General features: G+C 34.6%; 1 protein-coding gene and 1 pseudogene across 1 annotated transcript; one reads left to right on the forward strand and one right to left on the reverse strand.

The window, feature by feature from the left end:
- The first annotated feature begins 10,824 nt into the window (after positions 1–10,824).
- LOC123819367 lies at positions 10,825–11,552 on the forward strand (annotated as a pseudogene).
- A 2,574-nt stretch (positions 11,553–14,126) lies between these two features.
- Positions 14,127–19,745, reverse strand: LOC123819368 (NKG2-A/NKG2-B type II integral membrane protein-like). The gene is made up of 5 exons (XM_045839693.1): positions 19,559–19,745; positions 19,129–19,218; positions 16,428–16,487; positions 15,756–15,907; positions 14,127–14,147 (listed from the first exon to the last, which is right to left on the reverse strand). Exons 1-5 carry the CDS (start codon positions 19,743–19,745, stop codon positions 14,127–14,129), a joined length of 510 nt encoding a protein of 169 aa, XP_045695649.1.
- Positions 19,746–22,165: the final 2,420 nt, after the last annotated feature.

A 22,165-nucleotide genomic window follows, 5' to 3' on the forward strand; every position in this document is an offset into this window, starting at 1 on the left:
CTCTGCAGCTGAGTAATGTCAGGGGTGGTGCTTGTGATGAAAGTACTTCAGTGTTAATACGTGATGTTCACATATCACTGACAGGATCCCTAGGAGAGTCAGCGTGGGTGGAGTGTAAGAGAAGAAACAGTACTCACTTTGCATTTGACCAACATGAAGTCTTGTTTTCATTTACTTAGAGCTTCAACTCAGTGATTCTGAAGAATAATGGTTTTTAAAATGATATACTATGTTTGACATGATATTATTGGTTGAAGCAGTGAAAAGTAACAAGAATAAAGTAGTTCATCATAATATCTTTATAAAGTCAGATTCCACTGAAATATTTTAACATTGTTAGAATAACAGTGAAAACTAAAATACTGTATGAAAAAAATGCACCAATTTTAATGACATTTCTAAATCCACTCACGTTTAAAGACTGAGTGATCTAAAGTCGGAGGAATAGTAGTGTTAGCATATATGGTGATTAACTGCAATAAATTAATGTAATTTTGTCACTTAACAATTATTGGGTGAAAGGAGAGAAGAGGTGCTATCAAATATTTTATTTTGAATAATTGTACAGTCCTGAGAGATCAGTTAAATTTTAATGAAATTCTTTATATGTTGAAATGTTACATGATACACTAAAGTTACCCAAAGCTCAATAAATAATAAAAGCAATAGGACATTAAAGGATATTCAACACACTTTCCACCAGTAACTTGTAATTTATTTAATGGTTAAACATGAAAACACACAAAACGATAAATAAACGTGTTGTAGATCATTTACAGAGAAACCTGTTGCTTCAAATGTCCAGAAAGACCCCTCACCTGTCACACTCTGTGAAGGCAGCTGTGGTGCACAGTAAAATGTAATAAATCAGGAAATGCAATTTAATAATTCGGTCATTGGATGCTGCACTCAGTGACATTTGGAATATAGTCTGCCTTTGAAATTTATAATGTATGGCCTTTAGTAATTAGTGTCCAGCAACCTAGTTTGCTAATTAAGGTGGGAATGAAAACGTGTGACATACAATGCATGTAAAACAATTAATACTCCATCATATATTTGCAAGCTTCCCAAAGTTACTTAATTTCAAAGTTATTCAATTTCAAAGTTACTCAATTGTAATACATTTGCTATGTTACTATTTTTACTTATATCAGACAGTGTAACAATTCCTGCCACAGGAGCATCTTATCAATGTGGTACCTCTTTTTGCAATATATTGTCCATTTCTAAAAATCTTTTGATTATTTATAATTAAGGTATATAACCATTTTACAGAGACTATAAATTGATTTTTACCGCAAGTCAAATAGCTTTTATTTAACTAAAATGAATTTTTGAAGAATTATATTTGACCTTCATGATTGGATGAATTCATTTTAAGAATCTAATTTTATGGTCTGCATTAAATATGAAGTAATACACATAATTATTATATCTGTTAATTACAAAATCCAAAGTTAACTGCTCCTTGTCAGGATGCTTACAGCTTTCCATTTAAGTTATCCTGATTTTCAAACCAAAATATGCATGTGGTGGCTTCTTAGTAATTTTGCACAGGCAAAAATTTGAATTTTTTTCCTATTTTACTCTTTACCCTAAAGTATCAGAAATGAATACCAGTGCTTTCTTTGATTTGATTGCGTATTAATTGTACTTTATTTCTATCACATCTCACATTTCTAATTTCCCCTTAAACAAATCGGGTCTGTAGAGACACAGGAGAGGAGAGACACATACCTCTGGGAGCCAGAAAGTCGTGCATCCTTCACAGGAGACCTGCTGACTCCCGTCTACAAGCAGTGTCTGTGGTCCTCACAGACTGCCCCCTGAACACTGAGAGTGAGGCAAAATTAGAAAAAAAGTAGATTTCTCATCACTGTGTCACTTAAAGTTTCAACAGGAAACTCTTATACTTGGGCAATTTTATGATGGTTTATCTCATCACACACCTCCAGAACATTGGAGGCTGTGAGCTTGTAGAGTGTCATTTAGTTTGTGCATTCATAAGTGCCCCTGAGAAATCAATCACTTGCATATTCCTGAAGATTTCTGGGAAAAAAAACTTGTCTACCCTACTCTTAACTTACCTACATCTTAAAATTTACAAACACTGAAATTTTAGGCCTTGTTAACAATATCTTAGATGTTTCAGTCCTACTCTTGGAAAATGTTGCTAAATACTGGCATTATTTTAATTTATTTATACACTCATTGTCTCTTAGTTATAATGGAAAAAGATAAAATCATAATCCCATTAGCAACAGGTACTCAATGATATTTGTCACTAATATTCTGAGGAATGACTGCATTTTCAACTAAGGATTATTGTCAGAAATATTAATGCCCAAACTTACCTCTTCAATTTCTCTCCCTTCATTTTTTTAATTGCTGAATTAAATTTGTTATTTTTATATAAGGAATTTATATTTTCCCTGATAAAAATAAGTGTCTCTAAAGGAGAAAACATTAAACAACATTGTACTATAATGCAATGAAAGAGATTGAAATATGAAATTGCTACTCATTGTATTATTCATTAATTCATCCTCCAATCATAAATTGCTATCTGTATTTTAATAGAAATATTCGTTGTAAATGACAAAAGCCAAAATACAATGGTGTAGGATGAATACAGAAGTAATTTCAAAAAATTTAACCTAATCAAAATGGGGGATGGCAAAAAAAGTAGCTTTGAAAACACAAGTGAAATGACACATGAATCTCAAAAGAAATTAAACATTAAATGTGACTCATCTAGTATCTATCAAATGGAATTATTTTCATCCTTCTCATGTTGTATCATGAAAAGAGGAAATGTTTATCTATTATCCCTGGTGAGTTACAATTGTATAAGTACCATGTCATCCAGCAATCCCACTTCTGGGTATATATCCAAAGGGACACACTTATTATGAAGTGTCTGAATTCTCAGGTTCTTTGAAGCCTGTTCACCATAACCAAGGTGTAAAAGCAACCTAAGTGTGTTTAATGGATGAATGGATTAAAGTTATACACACACTTACACACCCAATGAAATATTATTCAGCTAGGAGAAAAATAAATTTTTCTCACTGATGACCAGGATGAACCTGAAGGCATTTTGCTGAGTGAAATAAGTGAGACAAAGAAAGACTAATGCTGCATGGTATCATTTATATGTGAAATTTAAAAATAACAAACTCAGAGAGTAATTGTTGTCAGGGGCTGAGAGTAAGAATACAAGAAGTTGGTAAAAAGGTTCAAACTTTCACTTGGAAGAGGAAGAAGGCTAAGGATCTAATGTATCACTTGGTGGCTGCAGTAGACAACACTGTATCACATAACTGAAGGTCACTCAGACATGGATCTGAAATGTTCTTACCAAAGGGGAAAAAGGTAACAAATAAACACAGATTATAAAACTTTCAGTTGATACGGAACCCTGCTGTATATGAAAAGTTCTAAAAGTAAATTCTAAAAATGGGCAGTTACAAAATTGTTTTGGGGATGTAAAGGTTAGGAAACATGGTCAATAATATTCAAATAATCACACAGAGTGATGGGTGGGGACTAGACTTATTCGGTGATCACTTCATAAGTTATATAAGGGTCTGACCACTATGCTGTAACCTGAAACTACTCTCTAATGTTATTGGATGTCATCTGTAATTGAAAAATAAAAATTAAAGTAAAATTGCATCTGCAAAATTAAAAAGACATTCTGTAATATGGTCTGATCTCATTGTATAGGTGCAATTTTAGAAAGCCCCATGAACAACATTATTACTTATTACATTTTAGACTCTGAAAATAATTTAAGTCAGAAAATCATGGGATGAAATGTATGGACTTTAAACGATGTAATTCATTCACCCAAAAGAACTGAGAAGCCAATGCATCTTTCCTAAGGCTGTGATATGTTTCTGCATTTGGGTAAAAAAAAAAAAAGGGGGTTCCAGATGTTTTTCTATTTTGGGAAGAGAAGGCAAAATTATATAAAGTTCTAAGCTCATTTTTTGGGAAATCTGTTTTTAAATTTACTTAATGGATGAAATGAAGAAATGTCTTTATAGCATCAAAAAGTTTGTTTACATTACAGCTTGGGAGAGAGAAACCATCATTTGACTGATGCTTTTACTCTGTAAACAATTAGCTTAGCTGTGTCTATTAGTCTAAAATGAGTTATCTGGGAAATACCCACCCAAAAGAAAATTATGCAGTCTCAGGTATGACATATGTTGCCATTCTTTTTGTAATTATTTTTTCTCTGCTTTTCACTGTGTCTCTAAATTGTCAAAATCAATAAATGTTGTAGGATAGGGAAAACATGGACTAATACTCAGAAACAGAAAGGGCAAAAAATCACCATGTGGTCTGGTAACTCTACTTCTTTTGTAAGGTCTTATTTATTTATTTTTAGAGAGAAGGGAGGGGAAAGAGGGAGGGAAAGAAACATACTGTCTGGTTGCCTGTCACACCCCCTCTACTGCTACTGGGGACCTGACTCGCAACCCAGGCATGCGGTCCTGATTGGAAATCAAACCAGGGACCCTTTGCTTCACAGGCTGCCACTCCATCCACTTAGCCATATCAGCCACCACATCATCTCTCCACTTGGTATGTGATTAGTACAAAAATATCTTTTAAACAGATTGTATCATTGCCAGGTGCTGAATGTTATGAGGAAACTGTGGAAAGTGTAGTTGGTCATATTAAGTGGGGAATAAAACAGACACATTGTAAACTGTACAAATGTAGCTCTCAGTCTTTGAAAATGAGGTATATTAAACATAGGATTTACCTTCAAATAAATTCAAATTTTGATAATTTCTGTTTTTCATTGTTGTCCAATTACAGTTGTCCCAATCCCCCCACCACCACTGGTCTCTCCTGCCCCACCTACCCCTGCTTCCACAGTCAATTCCCATGCTGTTGTTGATGCCCATGGGTCCCTCCTAAACATTCTTTCATAGACACTTCTCCTCTTTCCCCCACTATGTCCCTCTCTCATCCTACTGGTCACTGTCAGTTTGTTCACTATCTCCACGTCTCTAGTACTATTCTGCTCATTTGTTTTGTTCATTAGGTACCGCTTATCAATGAGATCATATGGTATTTCTCTTTCACAGACTGGCTTTTTCCACGTAGCATAATATTTTGCAGTTCCACCCATGCAGTGATGAAGGGTAGGAGTTCCTTCTTTTTTCTGCTATGTAATATTCCATTGTGTAAATGTACCACTGTTTTTTGATCCACTTATTGACTGATGAGCACTTAGGCTGTTTCCAGCTCTTCCTTATAGTAAATTGTGCTGCTGTGAACATAGGGGTGGATAAGTTTTTTTGAACAGGTGACTCTGGATTCCTACAGTATATTCCCACCAGTGGAATTGCTGGGTCAAAGGCAGTTCAATTTTTAGGTTTTTAACAGCAATTAATATGTGAAAAGGGGACAACAAGATACAATGCAGTAGACAGCCCCATCAATAAATGGTGATGGGAGAACAGGACTGGTACATGTAAGAAAATAAAACTAGACCACACACTTATACCATATACAAGAATAAAATCAAAATGAATGAAAGACAAATATAAGTCAGAACACCCTAAAAGTCCTAGAGGAAATCAGATGCAGGAGAATTTCAGGTATCCCATGTAGCCATACTTTTGTCAATACATCTCCTAGTGCAAGGGAAAAGAAGTAAAAATAAACACATCAGACTACATCAAACTAGAAAACTGCATGGGTAAATAAACCATCATCAAAATGAAAAGGGAACTGATTTTGTAGGAGAACACGTTTTCCAATGACACATCAGACAAGGGTTTGATCTCCAAAGTATATAAATAACTGAAATGAATCAAAATCATAAACACAAACTACCCAGTTAAAAAATGGGCAGAAGAGCTGAAATGATACTTCTCCAAGGAGGATACACTAAAGGCCCACAGACACATGAAAATGCTCAATATGACAGCCATGAGAGAGATGCAAATTGAAACTACATTGAAATGTCACCTCACAACTGTCATACAGCCATCATCAGTAAATCAGCAAATAACAAGTCCTGGTGAGGATGTGGAGAAAAGGGAGCCCTTGTGCACTTTTGGTGGGAATGCTGACTGGTGCACTCACTGTGGAAATCAGTGCAAAATTTCCTCATGAATCTAAACATGTCTGTTATATTTTAAAGTGCTAAGAATGTTGAAAGACTTGAAATGTCATGGAGACATAGATTCTCAGTGGACTGTTGGTTCTGATTTTATCACAGGATATTTTCTCCTCTCTCTTCTGAGAGTCTTCACATCAGACTCCCAATGTTCAATAAGCACATGGTTGGAAATGAGTTTTTAGAAACAACAAACAGTATACACTCTCCAGTTACAATGACACTCAGATAAAAGATTTAGACATTAGGAGGTTGGGTGTGGATCAGTGGATTGAGCACCAGCCTATGAACCAAAGGGTCTCTGGTTCAATTCCCAGTCAGGGCACATGCCTGGGTTGCAGGGCCATGTCCCCAGGGTGGGGGTGTATGAGAGGCAACCACACATTGATGTTTATTTCCCTGTCTTTCTCCCCCCTTTTCCCCCTCTCTAAAAAATAAATAAAATAAAAAAAGATTTGGATATTAACCTGCTTATTTTAGTCATTTTCTAGTGTTTCATCCCCACACCTTCCCAACCCCCTGAATTAATGTCCGCAACAGGACAAGAATGTGACCTTCTGTAATAGGGTCTTTGCAAATGGAAACAAGTTAAGATAAGGTCATATTGGTGTAAGAAGTCCCTTAATTAATACATATGATATGCTATAAGAAGAGGGACATTTGGACACAGAGACAGACGCACAGGATGAGAACAGTGATATGACAGAGGCAGAGACTGGAGTAAGATGTCTGTCAGCCAAGGGATGCCAAGGACTGAGGGCTCCACCCAACAGTGAGAGAAATGCATGGTCCTGAGTCTCCCCTGCATCTTCACAGAGAAGATAGTCCTGCCAACCCCCTTGATCTCAGAGGTTAAGCTTCCAACTGTGGCAGATGAAATACTGTTGGTGCAAGCCCAGAAAAATATTAAAATACATTAGGAGAAGACTGATGGGCAGGGACAATGGGGAGGGAATAGATCTCAGGGTGGGAAGGCAGGGCAGGGGATGGCAACAGGGAAAATGTTGGGAGAGCTGCAATTGAACAAGAATAAAAATTAAAATAATAAAAAATAAAATAAAAATAAAACATCGTGTTTGGAGGTATAAGTGTTGTATGAAAACATTTTGAACAATGTTAGAATAACTGGGAATGTCATCTGGGAGAAAACTGCAGTATCATTGGGTTCCACTGGGGATGTAATATTTACATGAAGACGTGAAGTTGGTCTAAAAACCAGCAACGTTGGTAAATTCACCTCTAATCATCACAGTATGCAAGAGATATGGTCTCAAATACATTGTCCATTCTCAGAGCTTGTTATTTATTTCTCTTTTTTTATTTATACTGAACATCTGTGAGGGCAGAGCATTTCAGACAGACTCTGCAATCTCTGTGATGCTGGTGTCAGACTCACACTGTGTCAGAGAAGCAGCTGTTGAGATGAATGGGGCTTTCACCATAAACACAAAAGTCACCATTTTCCCAAGAGCACCCAAAGAAGTGTGACAATTTTTTTGTTGGAAATATTGTTGTTGATCAACTAATTTCCTATTCAGACTTATTCTCCTGATCATTGGGTGTGGTGAGTTCTCCACAAAAGTTTAATGATTTCTATTTGCTTCCCTCTATTGACAAGAGGTACTTTAAATTTGAGAAATTATTTATATCATTGAATGATGACTCTCTATATTTGCAAATTGATTGTGTTAAAATACAGGACACATACCTTACAGTACTGAAGTAAATTGAGGACCAATGTGGTCTGCAGTGGGTGTGGATATGTCATACTCTGACCTCTGGGATTTCCACAACCCCCACAGGGGTCACTGCTGCTGGGACACTACTCCCATCTGCACATCTTTCTATGGCTGTTATTGTAGATTACATTGTTTTTCAGTGAATCTACATTTCTTCTCTCTGACCACTATGAGAAGAGTATACTTTGCTGAAAAATAACAAGGCTGACCACATGACTAGTTTGGTTAATAAAATGTTTGTGAAAGTAACAGTTTATGAGTTCAGAGCACAGGCATTAAGAAGCACATTTCTGCTAGTTCTGTGGGGAGTGGCTAATTGTTGCTCTGAGAAGGTCACATGTCAGGTAGCCCACTGTTCAGAGAATAAAAGATATAAAAAGCTCTGAACTGAATCTGTGGTCTGGAGCTAAACCCATACATGCTCAGCCTATATCACCTGAAAACCAACCAAACCACACATGGACAAATGAAAAAAAAATAGAGTAAAATTAATGTTTGTTTGCAAATGCCAGTACAACTGGGTTTTTTGTAATACAATGCCAGATATTAGATACGATTCAATACACATATCACAATGAATTAAAGTTTGAATGTTCACATATTTCCTTTATATGAACATAATGAATAAATATAGAGAGTATAAACACTATATATTCAAACACATCAATATAGGAAACTATTAATTCATTTTGCACATGATAAACAAATATAGGATCTCTCTCATTTGTAATTGAATTATAGTAAAACTACCACTTAATGATGTCAAATTAATAAATTTCTTCCCACATTCTGTCAATAAGTACTATTTAACTCACATGGACATGTTATCCTTTTAAGGTTTATATCTCCTTTTTAACTTTGTATTTATTTCTATCAATGTAGGTTTCTAAACATAGTAACTCAGAATGTCAAAAGGGAAAAACAAATAGCTTAATAAAGCAATGTACCTTCAAAAATAACTAAAATCAAGTAGAGGAAAAAAACAGGTATGTAAGAGATACCAAAGAACACTAATTATTTCCCAATGAAACTACTAGTCTCTACCAAAAAATGACTACAATCATTGAGAATGATGCAGTAAATAGATTCAGAAGATACTTGTGTTGCTTGTGTTGTCCAAGCAAGTGGATTATAGTCACATGGCTTTCCTTATAGAAACCTTGGGGTTGTTGCATAGTAACAGCGAGTGGGCAGTTAGAAATTTAGTTCTCTCTGCTCCAAATCTACACATATTGCCCTTTCTGAGATCATGGCAGCAGATCCTACAACCTCTTCTCCAGTCAGCTGGCTTGATGCTTTGTCAGTGGAGGGCACTGGGAGAAAGGACTCCTCTTCCTGGTTTCATGCTGTTTTCTCTCCTTTGGCTCCAGTGCTGTGGCTGGTATCTGCATGCATGCAGGAAGTTCTTGTAATATTCACCCTCCAGCAAGATTTTGTGACTGTTTACAGCAAGAGCTCCCCCTTCTGCAACCTGGGCCTGATGACCCTTTGTCAGAGAGGTCATCCTACTTGCCGATCACACTGTGAGATCCATCAGCCTGCAGACTGTGAGCTTCTCTCTCCTAGAGCCATTCAGTGAACATCATGTCTGCCACAGAGTCTTCTGTACTGACATGAGTCTGCAACCCATTGCTGAGGAGATAGCCTTGGTCATATATGATTCTTCCTTTTGGTAATCTTCTTTGATTAACCTTTGGTATATTTTGTAATTTTCTTCAACCCCTCTCTGAAGGCTGTCCCCCTAAAATATTTAATAATTCTTTAAATCATCCCTGGTTTCTCTCCCCTGACTCAACTGCCTTATACACCTTGTTATCCTGATATGTTCAGTCCCCATTTTCAACATTCAAAGGCTGGGGAAAATTATATTGAAGGTGTGTGTACAATTATTCATGTTAATTTAGACTTAGAAGTAACAGTGCTTGATATTACAATTCATGATTTATACTTGATATATTTTAATTAATAACAAGATTTTTAAATGTTTAATATGCACCTGGATATAGACTTTGAAAGGTTAACAAAAATATAGATATCAAAACAACTCTGTAATACCAGGGATGAAGCGTCAGATAAAGTATGGACTTAAGTGACTACCATGTGTCAGCACAGACTCATTCTCAGTGACAAACGTCCCACTCTGCTGAGTGATGCTGATAGTGGGGATGCTCTGCATGCAGGGGAACATGGGAAATGTCAGCACCTTCCTTTTATTTTTGTGCTGAAACCAAAACTGATCTCAAAATAATTCTTAAAACTTAGTTTTACAAAAATAATTGCAGCATTCTTGAAGAAACTAGAAATGTGTTCTTTAGGGATGGTGAGAGTAACATTATACCAAATTTAGGTGAGCTAATGTGACTGGTGCTTACAAATATATGTTTTGTTTTCTAGACAGGATTCAGAATAGAAGTTGTGTGTTTCAAAATTCCAAAATACGCAATTCTTGTCCAACTCTGAAGTTTTTGCAAATCTGAAATGCAGAGATAATAAATCATTAATCTGAGGCTACATAACTTAATATTTAAATAAACAAATATTTATAGTATTATTTGCATAGTAAATTTGAATATTTCTTAACATTTTTCTAAGAAACAATTAAATATTCCTTCACATACTTGTTCAATCATTGTCTTTTGTTTCTGAGATTAAGTCATGATTGAAAGCATGAGGGAATAATATATATGAGTTCTAAAGAAACTTACAGTTCAGAAGAGAGAGTTGTGCCAATTGTCCACCCCCAAGAATTAGTATTATTTGTCTGGAACAGTCCAGTCCATGGATATATTTTGAAAATGTTCAAAAACTTCTATGATAAAAGAAATTTTATGAGAAATTACATAAAATTAATTTGTATTTGCAAAACAAAAATGTGGGCTCACAGTTAGAGGGGGAGGTGATAGCTAACTAAACTGCACAGCCCTCCAAAATCTGATGACACTAGTGAATAAGCAATCAACCACACCCTGCCATCCACGATTTCTTGGTCACCCCACCCAGCTGTCTGAGCATATCCAACACCCAAAGATCACAGGACCTTGTGTGAAAAAATTAAGGACTCTGAATCAATGTGGAACACCTGAAGAATCACCTCATTTGAGGCAACAGCTGCAGCAGAACTAATAATATTCTAAACAACTGGCCAAAGAGACAAGTAAGTCCATGAAACAGTCCATATCTCCTCTTACCACCCTCAGTGAACAGCCTGAAAGGAAAAATACAGGTTACTTCTCAGTGGCTGAATTCATAGCATCACTGACCAACTCCCCAAAGGTGAGCAGCTGAGAAAGAGAAAGAGTGTTCTGCATGAGTGGGGAGCCTGCTCCAGAGCATCTGGTGGAACTCCTGAGGAGAGCTCAAAAAAAAGGACTCTTGTGTTCTGGAAAAGCCAAACTCACCCTCAAGGTCAGGGGCAGGGTGGGGGAATTACAGAGGATGACCTCCACCTTATTCATGAAAGAGTCTTCTCTTAGGCAACTGGAAGCTGATATTATGGATATTAATAAACTTTTCAAAAGTCTGGGAATGATAATTCATGAAAAAAAAAGAGGTGTGATCACATTAGAAGCTAAGTTGGAAATTCAGGTGTGCATGTGCAAGAAGCCCACCAGCAACCATCAAGGGTATCAGAATATGAGAAAGAGAACCCTGCATGTTTGTGAGATGCACAAGACTTTTAAGAAAACTACAAATCTATGACTGCATTAGCATGGGAGAATAAAACAAAAGTCTAAACCTTTATATTTTATTTTATTTATTTTTAAAGATTCAACTTATTTAATTTTAGAGAGAGAGGAAGAGAGGGAGAAAGAACGGGGAAACAATTGGTTGCCTGTCCTATGCTGGATCCCTGACCAATCCTGCAACAACACAGGCAGGTGCCCTGACTGGGAATCAAACCAGTGACATTTCCCTTTACAGAATAATGTCCAACCAAGTGAGCCACACCAGTCAGGACAAACTTTATATTCTAAATGACTGTATTAAGCATTATAATGCTTTTGCTTGTGGTTTGATTTGTACATTGAGTATTTGAATGCAGGTTTTAATATTAGACAATGAGAATGATTTTGGACAAAATAAATTGGCCTTAGAAAATATGTGACAATGATAATTTCAGAGAACTTGTTTTGAAAACAACTTTAAAAAATGTTTTTCTTTACTGTTCACATTCAATATTGTTTTGGACCCTCTGTTTGCCTTGAGAGGTGACCACCCCCCATGGATCTGGGGGCCCATCTGACACCATGCATATTTGTTAGAATATTCTTGACTATATTCTCCATGTTGTGCTTTGCATTGTTGTGACTGATTTTTATAACTGGCAATTTACAAAAGACCTTTTTGATAAAAGTTTCAAAATTCACAAGCTTTTAGCTACTCTTAATTTACTTACATAGGTAGCTCTTTTTACCATTCTTCATTAGAAAAAATAGATGTATGCCCATTAACTAACTTCCCTTTTTAAATCAATGCTATTGTTTGTTAATTTAGTTTTTATTGATGAAAGACAGAGAGAGAGAGCAACCAGTTAGTCGGTCCACTTAGTGTGGCATTCCTTGGGAGCTTCCTGTGTGCATGCATAATGGGGCATCAACCAGCATGCTGTGTGTAGTTTGATGATGCTCTAACCAGCTGACCTACCAAGATTGGGGCTATATCAATGTTGTTTTAAGGTTTGAATCAGAATACAGAAAGGGAATTATATAGGTTACAGTTTGTATTTTATAGTGTTCTTACATAGCAGTTTCAAAAATAGGTAATGTTGTATATGGCAAGCTATGATACTTGAAATGGAATTAAAAATATATTAAGTAACTAAATTGTATATTTGCAATGTAAATAAAGCTGATTTAAAAAATGAAAAACCAAATACAGTTTTTTTCTAGGTTAGAGTGATTCAATTTATAATATACTTTTATATATTGGACACATTTAGAAAATGTATTAGCACGATTAAGTGAAGGGACAAGCATAACAATTTTATAACTCTGAAACTTGATCAAAGAGTAAAAATACCAGGAGCAGTTATTATTGGAAAAAGCAGCTAGATGTTCCAGTAAAAATAGAGCAAATTTGTATTCTTCGTGTCTAAGACGCCCCCAATACCCATCTCAATTCGTGTGTAAGAGGTGTAATTCTCACTGTTTGGGGAACACTGAGACATCACTGGTGTTGCCACGGGGGGAGTCTGATTACTTTGGAAGTGGTGGTTAAACTGCCCACTCTATTTTCATGTCAAAGTGCTGAACTCACTAGGTTAAAAGTGAGGAAGACCATCCTTTTTCTAGTCTGTGTCAGCTGTAAACAGGAAGGTACTCAATATGAGAGCACAGTACAAGAGGTGATATTAACTATCTACACCTAATTGATTGGTGGGAAAAAATATTTGCACTGTGTAGAAGAAACAAAGATGATCCAGTAAAAAACATAATCCAAAATTGATTCGAGAACTGTTTTTAAATTATGAGTACTACCTTACAAACACACACACACACACACACACACACACACACACACACACACACACAGAAGTTCACCAAATAGCAGAGGGTGGAGCCATACTGACTTGAGGTATTTGAATATATTTTTAAAAATCCTTGGTTGTCAAGTAAGCTATGCAGGCCCAAGGGAAATCCCAGTAATTGAGCCTAAAAATAAAATTATAACAAGAATTTCAAAAACTCAGCACACTTCAAAAGAGATGATTCTACAGTAATAGTTTACTGAAGTTACAAAAGTATAAATCTAATAAGCATGTAGGAGGGTCTATGTTTATTGAAAATGTGGACTTACCCAAACTTTAAAACCATGCAAACAAACTAAAAAATACCTTCCATAGTCAGAGTGATAAATCAGCCATACAAAATAAGTTTTGCTGGGATAAGATATTGGGTTTTTTTATACAAATATTTAATACTAGTTATTATAAAGATATACGTACCTAAAATGTATTTTAAAAACTATGTTCAAATAACTCTATGGCAATATGATGGCAGTGATGGAACAATTAGGGAAATAAAAACTGTATGGATGAATCAAACAAAATTATCAGTTGAAAAATCATTATCTACATTACAAAATTCAATATATTTACATAAATATTGACATGTAGAAGAAAGAATTGATGAAATAAAGATGGAGTGACAGAAATAATTAATTCCTGCAGGTAGGGAGAATGAGATAGAAAAACTAATGGAACCTCGGAGACCTTTATAGAACTTTATCAGTAAAACCTACTTAGATGTAATTATTGCCTGTGAACAAAAAGAAAGACAAAAGAAGACAGAAAAACAATTTTTGAGACACAATGAGTGATCATCTTCTTAAATTTTATGTTAAATATATAGACTGATGTATATAAAGTTGTTATGTAGAAAAGATCATCTGCTATAAATTATGCTGTATCAACTGGTAATGATGCAGAAAAGTGAGAACTACATCTCTACCACACAGTATCACAAACACAGCATCTCAGAAGTATTCATTCTCAAAGTATTATAAACCTAAAACTAAAAGCCCATCAATAAAGAGAAAAATAAACCATACAGAGTAATGCAATAGATTACCTCCATGAACTTTGAACAACTTGTGAAATATGTCCAAAATAATCACCAATGTCCAAAATGAGATATTAGACTATGGTAACATTAATAAATCCTGGTCATTAAAAAACTCGAATATGAGAAGAAAAATGTAATGAATAATCCAGAAAGCCATTTGCATCTCAGAAATTCAAAAAGGAGTTATATCCAAAATATCATTACTTCTAAGAAGGGAAATAACAGGTAACATACAGGAGAAATGGTCAAGAGATATGAATGGGCACTTCTCATTCTCACAGTACAGAAATTCATAATGAACGGTGCTCTGAAAGAAGTGTTCACTTGATCCGTATAAGGAAAATACCTATGGAAGTCATAATGATGCTTTTATATAAAGATCAGAACTGATGGCACTAAAATTTCTGGTAGTACTAAACTTTGGATCATGAAACTATTGAATATAATGTGTATTTATGCAACAAACTAGAAAGTGCAGGGATAATTTACATACACATGTATTTTTGACCCTGCAATTTCATTCTAATGCAAAAAGGCAATACATTTTAATTATACACATACACCATCAGAATAACTACATTTATAAATTATTATTACATTTTGCAAACATAACATCTAGAGTATATCAATTTATATATTATATGTACTATTATGTATAAATTATTTTAAATATATGTTATTTGGAAAAAGAAATACAGAATGATTTTTAAGAAATAATTATTCATAGCAACCACATATTAAAAATATTTCTATTCTGAGTAGAATAGATTAAAGAATGCCAGGTATATAAAATATAGCAGTGAAAATGAACAAACTTCAAGTACATTCAGTTATATGAATTAATTCATAATATATCATGAGTCAGTTAATGGACACATGTAAAATGCAAAATGAATGATTCTCATTACATAAAATTCAAAATTAAGCACAAATAATTTGTGATATAAAATCTCTGAATAGAGGTTAAGTGAGGAGAGAGGAGAAGTTATGAGAGAGTGCACAGGAGCGGGCTGGAAACTACTATATCATGACCAATTGCAGTCTGTAACACACACAATCACATCTATACTGTCCATGATGCATGGTACAACTAAGTAGCAAAGTTTACTTTAGGAAAAAAAGTTATTTATAGAAGCCTGATTGTCTGTGAAAATCAAGAACTGCAATGTTATAGAGTCAAACAATAAAATACTGACAATCTTTACAATAATTTAGATATATACAAAAACATGAATGAATTCTATAGAAATATAAAATAAAATACTCTTTCAAATAAAATGTTGGAAACATTAAAAATCTTACCATTTCTTCTTCATTATCTATATAGAGTAGGTCAGAGCTCTTAGAAGCACAGGCCATCAAACTCTCATTCCATGTTTTTTTTTCAGTGCTGATGTAATAGCAGTTGTTGGAGTACATTAACCACTCTGCTGGACATCGACCACAATGATATGCTGAGGAAAGATTATACATTGTCATCCAAGAACAATGTGAATTTTAAAATGAAAATTAATTTCAGTATTTGCATAGGTAGAGACAAATTAGTGCACAGTTTATGTATAGACCCTCACAGACTGGCATATATAAAGCATAATACACTCATACACACTCATATGCCCTCACAGAGAAGGGTCAGCCCCTCACTCCCTCACTTATGTGCCCATATTAAGCAAACACACAAACAAAAATATCCACTTTCTATATGTCCTGAATGTCAATGAATGAAACCACATTTTTATAATACCAAAATTATCTTTCAATCAATTGGCAACAATGAGCATACTGTATTTAAATGAATATATATTCATATTGTTGCATAAGAAATATACCCTTCTTACTGATTATTTATGCACACTTATTGCATGGTATCATAATTTATGTTCCCCCACCAAAAAACCCCCCTATAAATATTGACGGTGTTAGAGACAAGGTAGGAGCTGTATTGATATCAGAACATAGAAAATAATTAGGTACCTTTCTGGTTCCCTGTTGTCTGATTCCCTGTATGGTTCTCTGCTGTAACTGTCTGTTTCCCTGTTAAAGTAATATATAATTTATATTATGTACAAGAAAGAAGAGTTATTTTGTACCAGTATTACATTAGCTAGAAAAAGAAGTAATGATTATAGAAAAGAAATGTTGGTTTACATGAATCATAATACTTTTGTTTCTTAGTTTGAAATGCGGTATATTTTCTAGGATTAAAAAAACCTAGAATAAAATTGATTTTACCAAGAAAAATTAATGAAGCCATGATAATTTGGGGGATAATATCTCAAAAGCCTTGAGAATCAAACTTCACCATCTCTTAGTTTTGATCTAATCAATAAGAAGAACTTATTTGTATTTCTCAATGATGTGTCCTAAAGAAAGTCTTGAATATGATACAAGTGTGTGTGTGTGTCTTTGGATGTATATGGGATATGTATGTATAGATACATATATTTATAAATTACTCTCTAAAATTGTTCTGATATTTAACCTTGGACAAATTTTGTACAGAGTAAAATTTTGTTCTTAGTCTATAGGCATAATTTAAAATGAGACTTTATAATATTATGAGGTGTTTAGAAGCTCTGATGAACATAAAAACAATGAATTTTTAACTGAACACAATTTGAATTAAAAAACAAAATTATCCTACATATATGCATAGGTATATGCATATATCAGCACAATATCTGTGCACACTTACAAGCTGATACATGTAAACAAAAAGCATTCATATACGCATCATGCAGGAAGGTCATCTCTCATCTCCTATTGTTTGTGACCACATTCCAAAGCATATAAACAAATATATCTATTCTCTAATGCCTAGAACATCAATGAATGCAACCACTTCTTATGTAGGATAGTAATGTTATTTGTTCATCTTTTAGAGCCATAGGACATATAAGCCAATTGGTTTCAAAGGGTGAGTGATTTTACTTCATTCACTTATTTTTTATCCTAACATGAGGATATGCTTATTGATTTTAAGGAGAGAGGAAGGGAGAAAAAGAGAGAGAGAAGTAGTGATTTGAGAGAGAAATATTGATGAGTTGCCTCTTGTACATGCCATAAAAAGGGATCAAACATGAAACCTGGGTATGAGCTTTGGCCAGGGATCAAACCAGCAATCTTTTGGCATATGGGATGACAGTCAAATCAGCTGAGCCACTGAGGCAGGCCTGGATATGGTAATTTTAAATATATACTACTTCATATTGCATGAGAAAAAAATCACTCTCCTATAATCATTATTTATGAATATTTATTGCTAATTTCATCATTTATATTCTTCCGCACAAATTATATCTGTGCCTTCCCGAAAACAGAGAAAATATAAACTGTACTAAAAACAGAACTTTGAAAATCATAATGTATCTTTTTCTGTCCTTGCTGCTGTGGACAAATTGCTGCTCTCCAGTTTTACAGTACCTGGAAAACATTACGGTGATTCTCAAAATAAAAATTAATACTGATGGAATTAAAACGAGGAGCTCCTACTCTTTGCAACAGCATGGGTGCAGCTGGAAAGTATTATGCTAAGTGAAATAAGCCAGGTGGTGAAAGACAAATACCATCTGATCTCACCTTTGACAGGAACCTAAAGAACAAAACAAAGAAACAAGCAAAATATAACCAAAGACATTGAAATAAAGAACAGACTGGCAGAGTTCAAAGGGGAGAGGAGAGGGAAGTTCAGGGGAATTTCAGGGAGAAAAGGGAAGGGTTTACAGGAACAAGTATAAAGGACACATGGATAAAACCTAGGGGTGGATGGAAATGGGAGGGAGGAGGGGAGGGTTGGCTGGGTGGGTTGGGATTGGAGTAAGAGATAGAAAATTGTACTGCAACAATGATTTAAATAAAGTTAAACAAAGAAAACTATCAAATCTGAAATAAATACATAAAGGAGTTTCACCTATATTCACCCATAGCTTAGTGTTGACTGTATAATATTGAGTCTTAATACCCAGTAATGTGTGTTACAGTAGAGTGCTTTACAAATATTGTCTAATAAAAATAAACCTAGTTTTAAAAAAACATCAAATTTTAGTTTCTTTTTTTAAAGCTTTTATTTTATTTATTTTTAGAGAGGGAAGGGAGGAAGATAAAGAGAGAGAGAGAGAGAAGCACCAATGTGCGGTTGCTGGGGGTCATAGCCTGCAACCCAGGCATGTACCCTGACTGGGAATCGAATCTGCGACACTTTGGTTCACAGCCCATGCTCAATCCACTGAGCTACACCAGCCAGGGCTCAAATTTTAGTTGCTTAGTTTAAAATTTGGTATATTGTTTAGGAGCAGTAAAATCTGAAATAAAATTGGTTTCCCCAAGGAAAATTAATAAAATAATGTATATTTAGGGGAGGAATATTTCAAAACACTTTGGATCACACTGTACCATTCTTAAAAATATTGGTTTAACCAATCTCAAGAATTAATTTGTATTTATCAATATGGTCTTTTAGATTTTTAATGCATATATTTGAATAATGAAATATACAAATAGATACAACAATCTCTCTATGATCATTCTCTTATTTATTCATATGACAAATTCACAACTTTCCACATTTACCTAAATGCTTACTTTAAAAGCAGAGCTCTATTCCATAATATATTAACATGTTTAGAGAATCATTCAAGTGAGAAGTTCTCTTAGAATATTTCAAAAACTTACTTACACAGAATCATTCTTACTAAAGTGTACATCAAGATAAAGCAGATGACTCCCAGGATCCCAGCAATGAGCTTCTCTGGTGGTGATGGTGAATCTGCAGCAAGAGAAAAACAAGTGGAGACATTGGCTGGAGAGTTTTCAAAGAGAACCGAAATGAACAGGGATCCATATAAATAAACTTGAACCACCCCCAAACCAAGTCTTTCATTGCAATCTTCCCCCCAGATTACAGCACTTCATTGTCAGGAAATACAATCCTCACTGAGTTGCTGGTCAAAGACTACACCTCATAATGATGTCTGAATAAATCACTGCTCAGATTTCATATTAAGACACTGTTTTGCAACTTTAAGCTCTGGTCTTCACAAATGAAAAAATATGTCAGCTAAGTCCCTGGTCTTTCCCTCATACTGTGTGTCTATTAAATGTGTCACCTGTGCAGTGGTTCTTGTTATTCCCTGGAAGATCTTGTAAAGCATTTCCATACTCGATTTCCACAGAGGACAGGTGCTGCTGTTCTGTTTGTAAAATGAAACTTTTCACACCCTTGTCTTTCCTTTGCTGTCTCCTGGAGTCCTTAGCCAGATTCAGTTCTGACTCGTTTTCTCTCTGAAGATCCATCCTGCAGCCAAGTAATGTTAGGGATGGTGCCTCTGATGACAGTCCTTCAGTGTTAATACGTGATGTGAACACTGACAGGATCCCTAGGAGAGTCAGCGTGGGTGGAGTGTAAGAGAAGAAACAGTACTCACTTTGCATTTGACCAACATGAAGTCTTGTTTTCATTTACTTAGAGCTTCAACTCAGTGATTCTGAAGAATAATGGTTTTTAAAATGATATACTATGTTTGACATGATATTTTTGGTTGAAGCAGCGAAAAGTAACAAGAATAAAGTAGTTCATCATAATATCTTTATAAAGTCAGATTCCACTGAAATATTTTAACATTGTTAGAATAACAGTGAAAGCTAAAATACTGTATGAAAAAAAATGCACCAATTTTAATGACGTTTCTAAATCCACTCACGTTTAAAAATTGAGTGATCTAAAGTTGGAGGAATAGTAGTGTTAGCATATATGGTGATTAACTGCAATAAATTAATGTAATTTTGTCACTTAACAATTATTGGGTGAAAGGAGAGAAGAGGTGCTATCAAATATTTTATTTTGAATAATTGTACAGTCCTGAGAGATCAGTTAAATTTTAATGAAATTTTTTGTATGTTGAAATGTTACATGATACACTAAAGTTACCCAAAGCTCAATAAATAATAAAAGCAATAGGGCATTAAAGGATTATTCAACACACTTTACACCAGTAACATGTAATTTATTTAATGGTTAAACACGAAAATACACAAAACGATAAATAAACGTGCTGTAGATCATTTACAGAGAAACACTGTTGCTTCAAATGTCCAGAAAGATCCCTCATCTGTCACTCTCTGTGAAGGCAGCCGCTGTGCACAGTAAAATGTAATAAATCAGGAAATGTAATTTACTAATTCAGTCATTGTACTCAGTGACATTTGGAATATAGTCTGCCTTTGAAATTTACAATGTATGACCTTTAGTAATTAGTGTCCAGCAACCCAGTTTGGTAATTAAAGTGGGAATGGAAATATGTGACATACAATGCATGTAAAACAATTAATACTCAATCTGATATTTGCAAGCTTCCCAAAGTTACTTAATTTCAAAGTTACTCAATTTCAAAGTTACTCAATTGTAACACATTTGCCATGTTACTATTTTTACTTATATCAGACAGTGTAACAATTCCTGCCACAGGAGTATCTTATCAATGTGGTACCTCTTTTTGCAATATATTGTCCATTTCTAAAAATCTTTTGATTGTTTATAATTAAGGTATATAACCATTTTACAGAGATTATAAATTGATTTTTACTGCAAGTCAAATAGCTTTAATTTAACTAAAATGAATTTTTGAAAAATTATATTTGACCTTCATGATTGGATGAATTCATTTTAAGAATCTAATTTTATGGTCTGGATTAAATATGAAGTAACACACATAATTATTATATCTGTTAATTACGAAATCCAAAGTTAACTGCTCCTTGTCAGGATGCTTACAGCTTTCCATTTAAGTTATCCTGATTTTCAAACCAAAATATGCATGTGGTTACTTCTTAGTAATTTTGCACAGGCAAAAATTTGATTTTTTTTCCTATTTTACTCTTTACCCTAAAGTATCAGAAATGAATACCAGTGCTTTCTTTGATTTGATTGCGTATTAATTGTACTTTATTTCTATCACATCTCACGTTTCTAGTTTCCCCTTAAACGAATCCGGTCAGTAGAGACACAGGAGAGTAGAGACACATACCTCCGGGAGCCAGAAAGCCGTGCATCCTTCACAGGAGACCTGCTGACTCCCGTCTACAAGCAGTGTCTGTGGTCCTCACAGACTGCCCCCTGAACACTGAGAGTGAGGCAAAATTAGAAAAAAAAGTAGATTTCTCATCACTGTGTCACTTAAAGTTTCAACAGGAAACTCTTATACTTGGGCTTATCTCATCACACACCTCCAGAACATTGGAGACTGTGAGCTTGTAGAGTGTCATTTAGTGTGTGCATTTATAAGTGCCCCTGAGAAATCAATCACTTGCACATTCCTGAAGACTTCTGGGACAAAAAACTTGTCCACCCTACTCTTAACTTACCTTCATCTTAAAATTTATAAACATTGACATTTTAGGCCTTGTTAACAATATCTTAGATGTTTCAGTCCTACTCTTGGAAAATGTTGCTAAATACTGGCATTATTTTAATTTATTTATACACTCATTGTCTCTTAGTTATAATGGAAAAAGATAAAATTATAATCCCATTAGCAACAGGTACACAATGATATTTGTCACTAATATTCTGAGGAATGACTGCATTTTCAACTAAGGATTATTGTCAGAAATATTAATGCCCAAACTCACCTCTTCAATTTCTCCCCCTTCATTTTTTTTAATTGCTGAATTAAATTTGTTATTTTTCATATAAGGAATTTATATTTTCCCTGATA

This window comes from Phyllostomus hastatus, unplaced genomic scaffold (assembly GCF_019186645.2).
Source record: "Phyllostomus hastatus isolate PE091 unplaced genomic scaffold, TTU_PhHast_1.1 phas_contig_308, whole genome shotgun sequence".
Classification (NCBI taxonomy): Eukaryota; Metazoa; Chordata; class Mammalia; order Chiroptera; family Phyllostomidae; genus Phyllostomus; species Phyllostomus hastatus.

Excerpts from the sequence above, each read along its gene's own strand:
- LOC123819368 (XM_045839693.1), bottom strand. The coding sequence starts at position 19,745 with ATGGATCTTCAGAGAGAAAACGAGTCAGAACTGAATCTGGCTAAGGAC. Across the intron at positions 16,488-19,128 it reads TTTAGTAAGAATGATTCTGT|GGAAACAGACAGTTACAGCA; the intron begins GTAAGTAAGTTT and ends TTACTTTAACAG. Across the intron at positions 14,148-15,755 it reads TAGATAATGAAGAAGAAATG|GCAATAATTACATCTAAGTA; the intron begins GTAAGATTTTTA and ends TTTTGTTCACAG.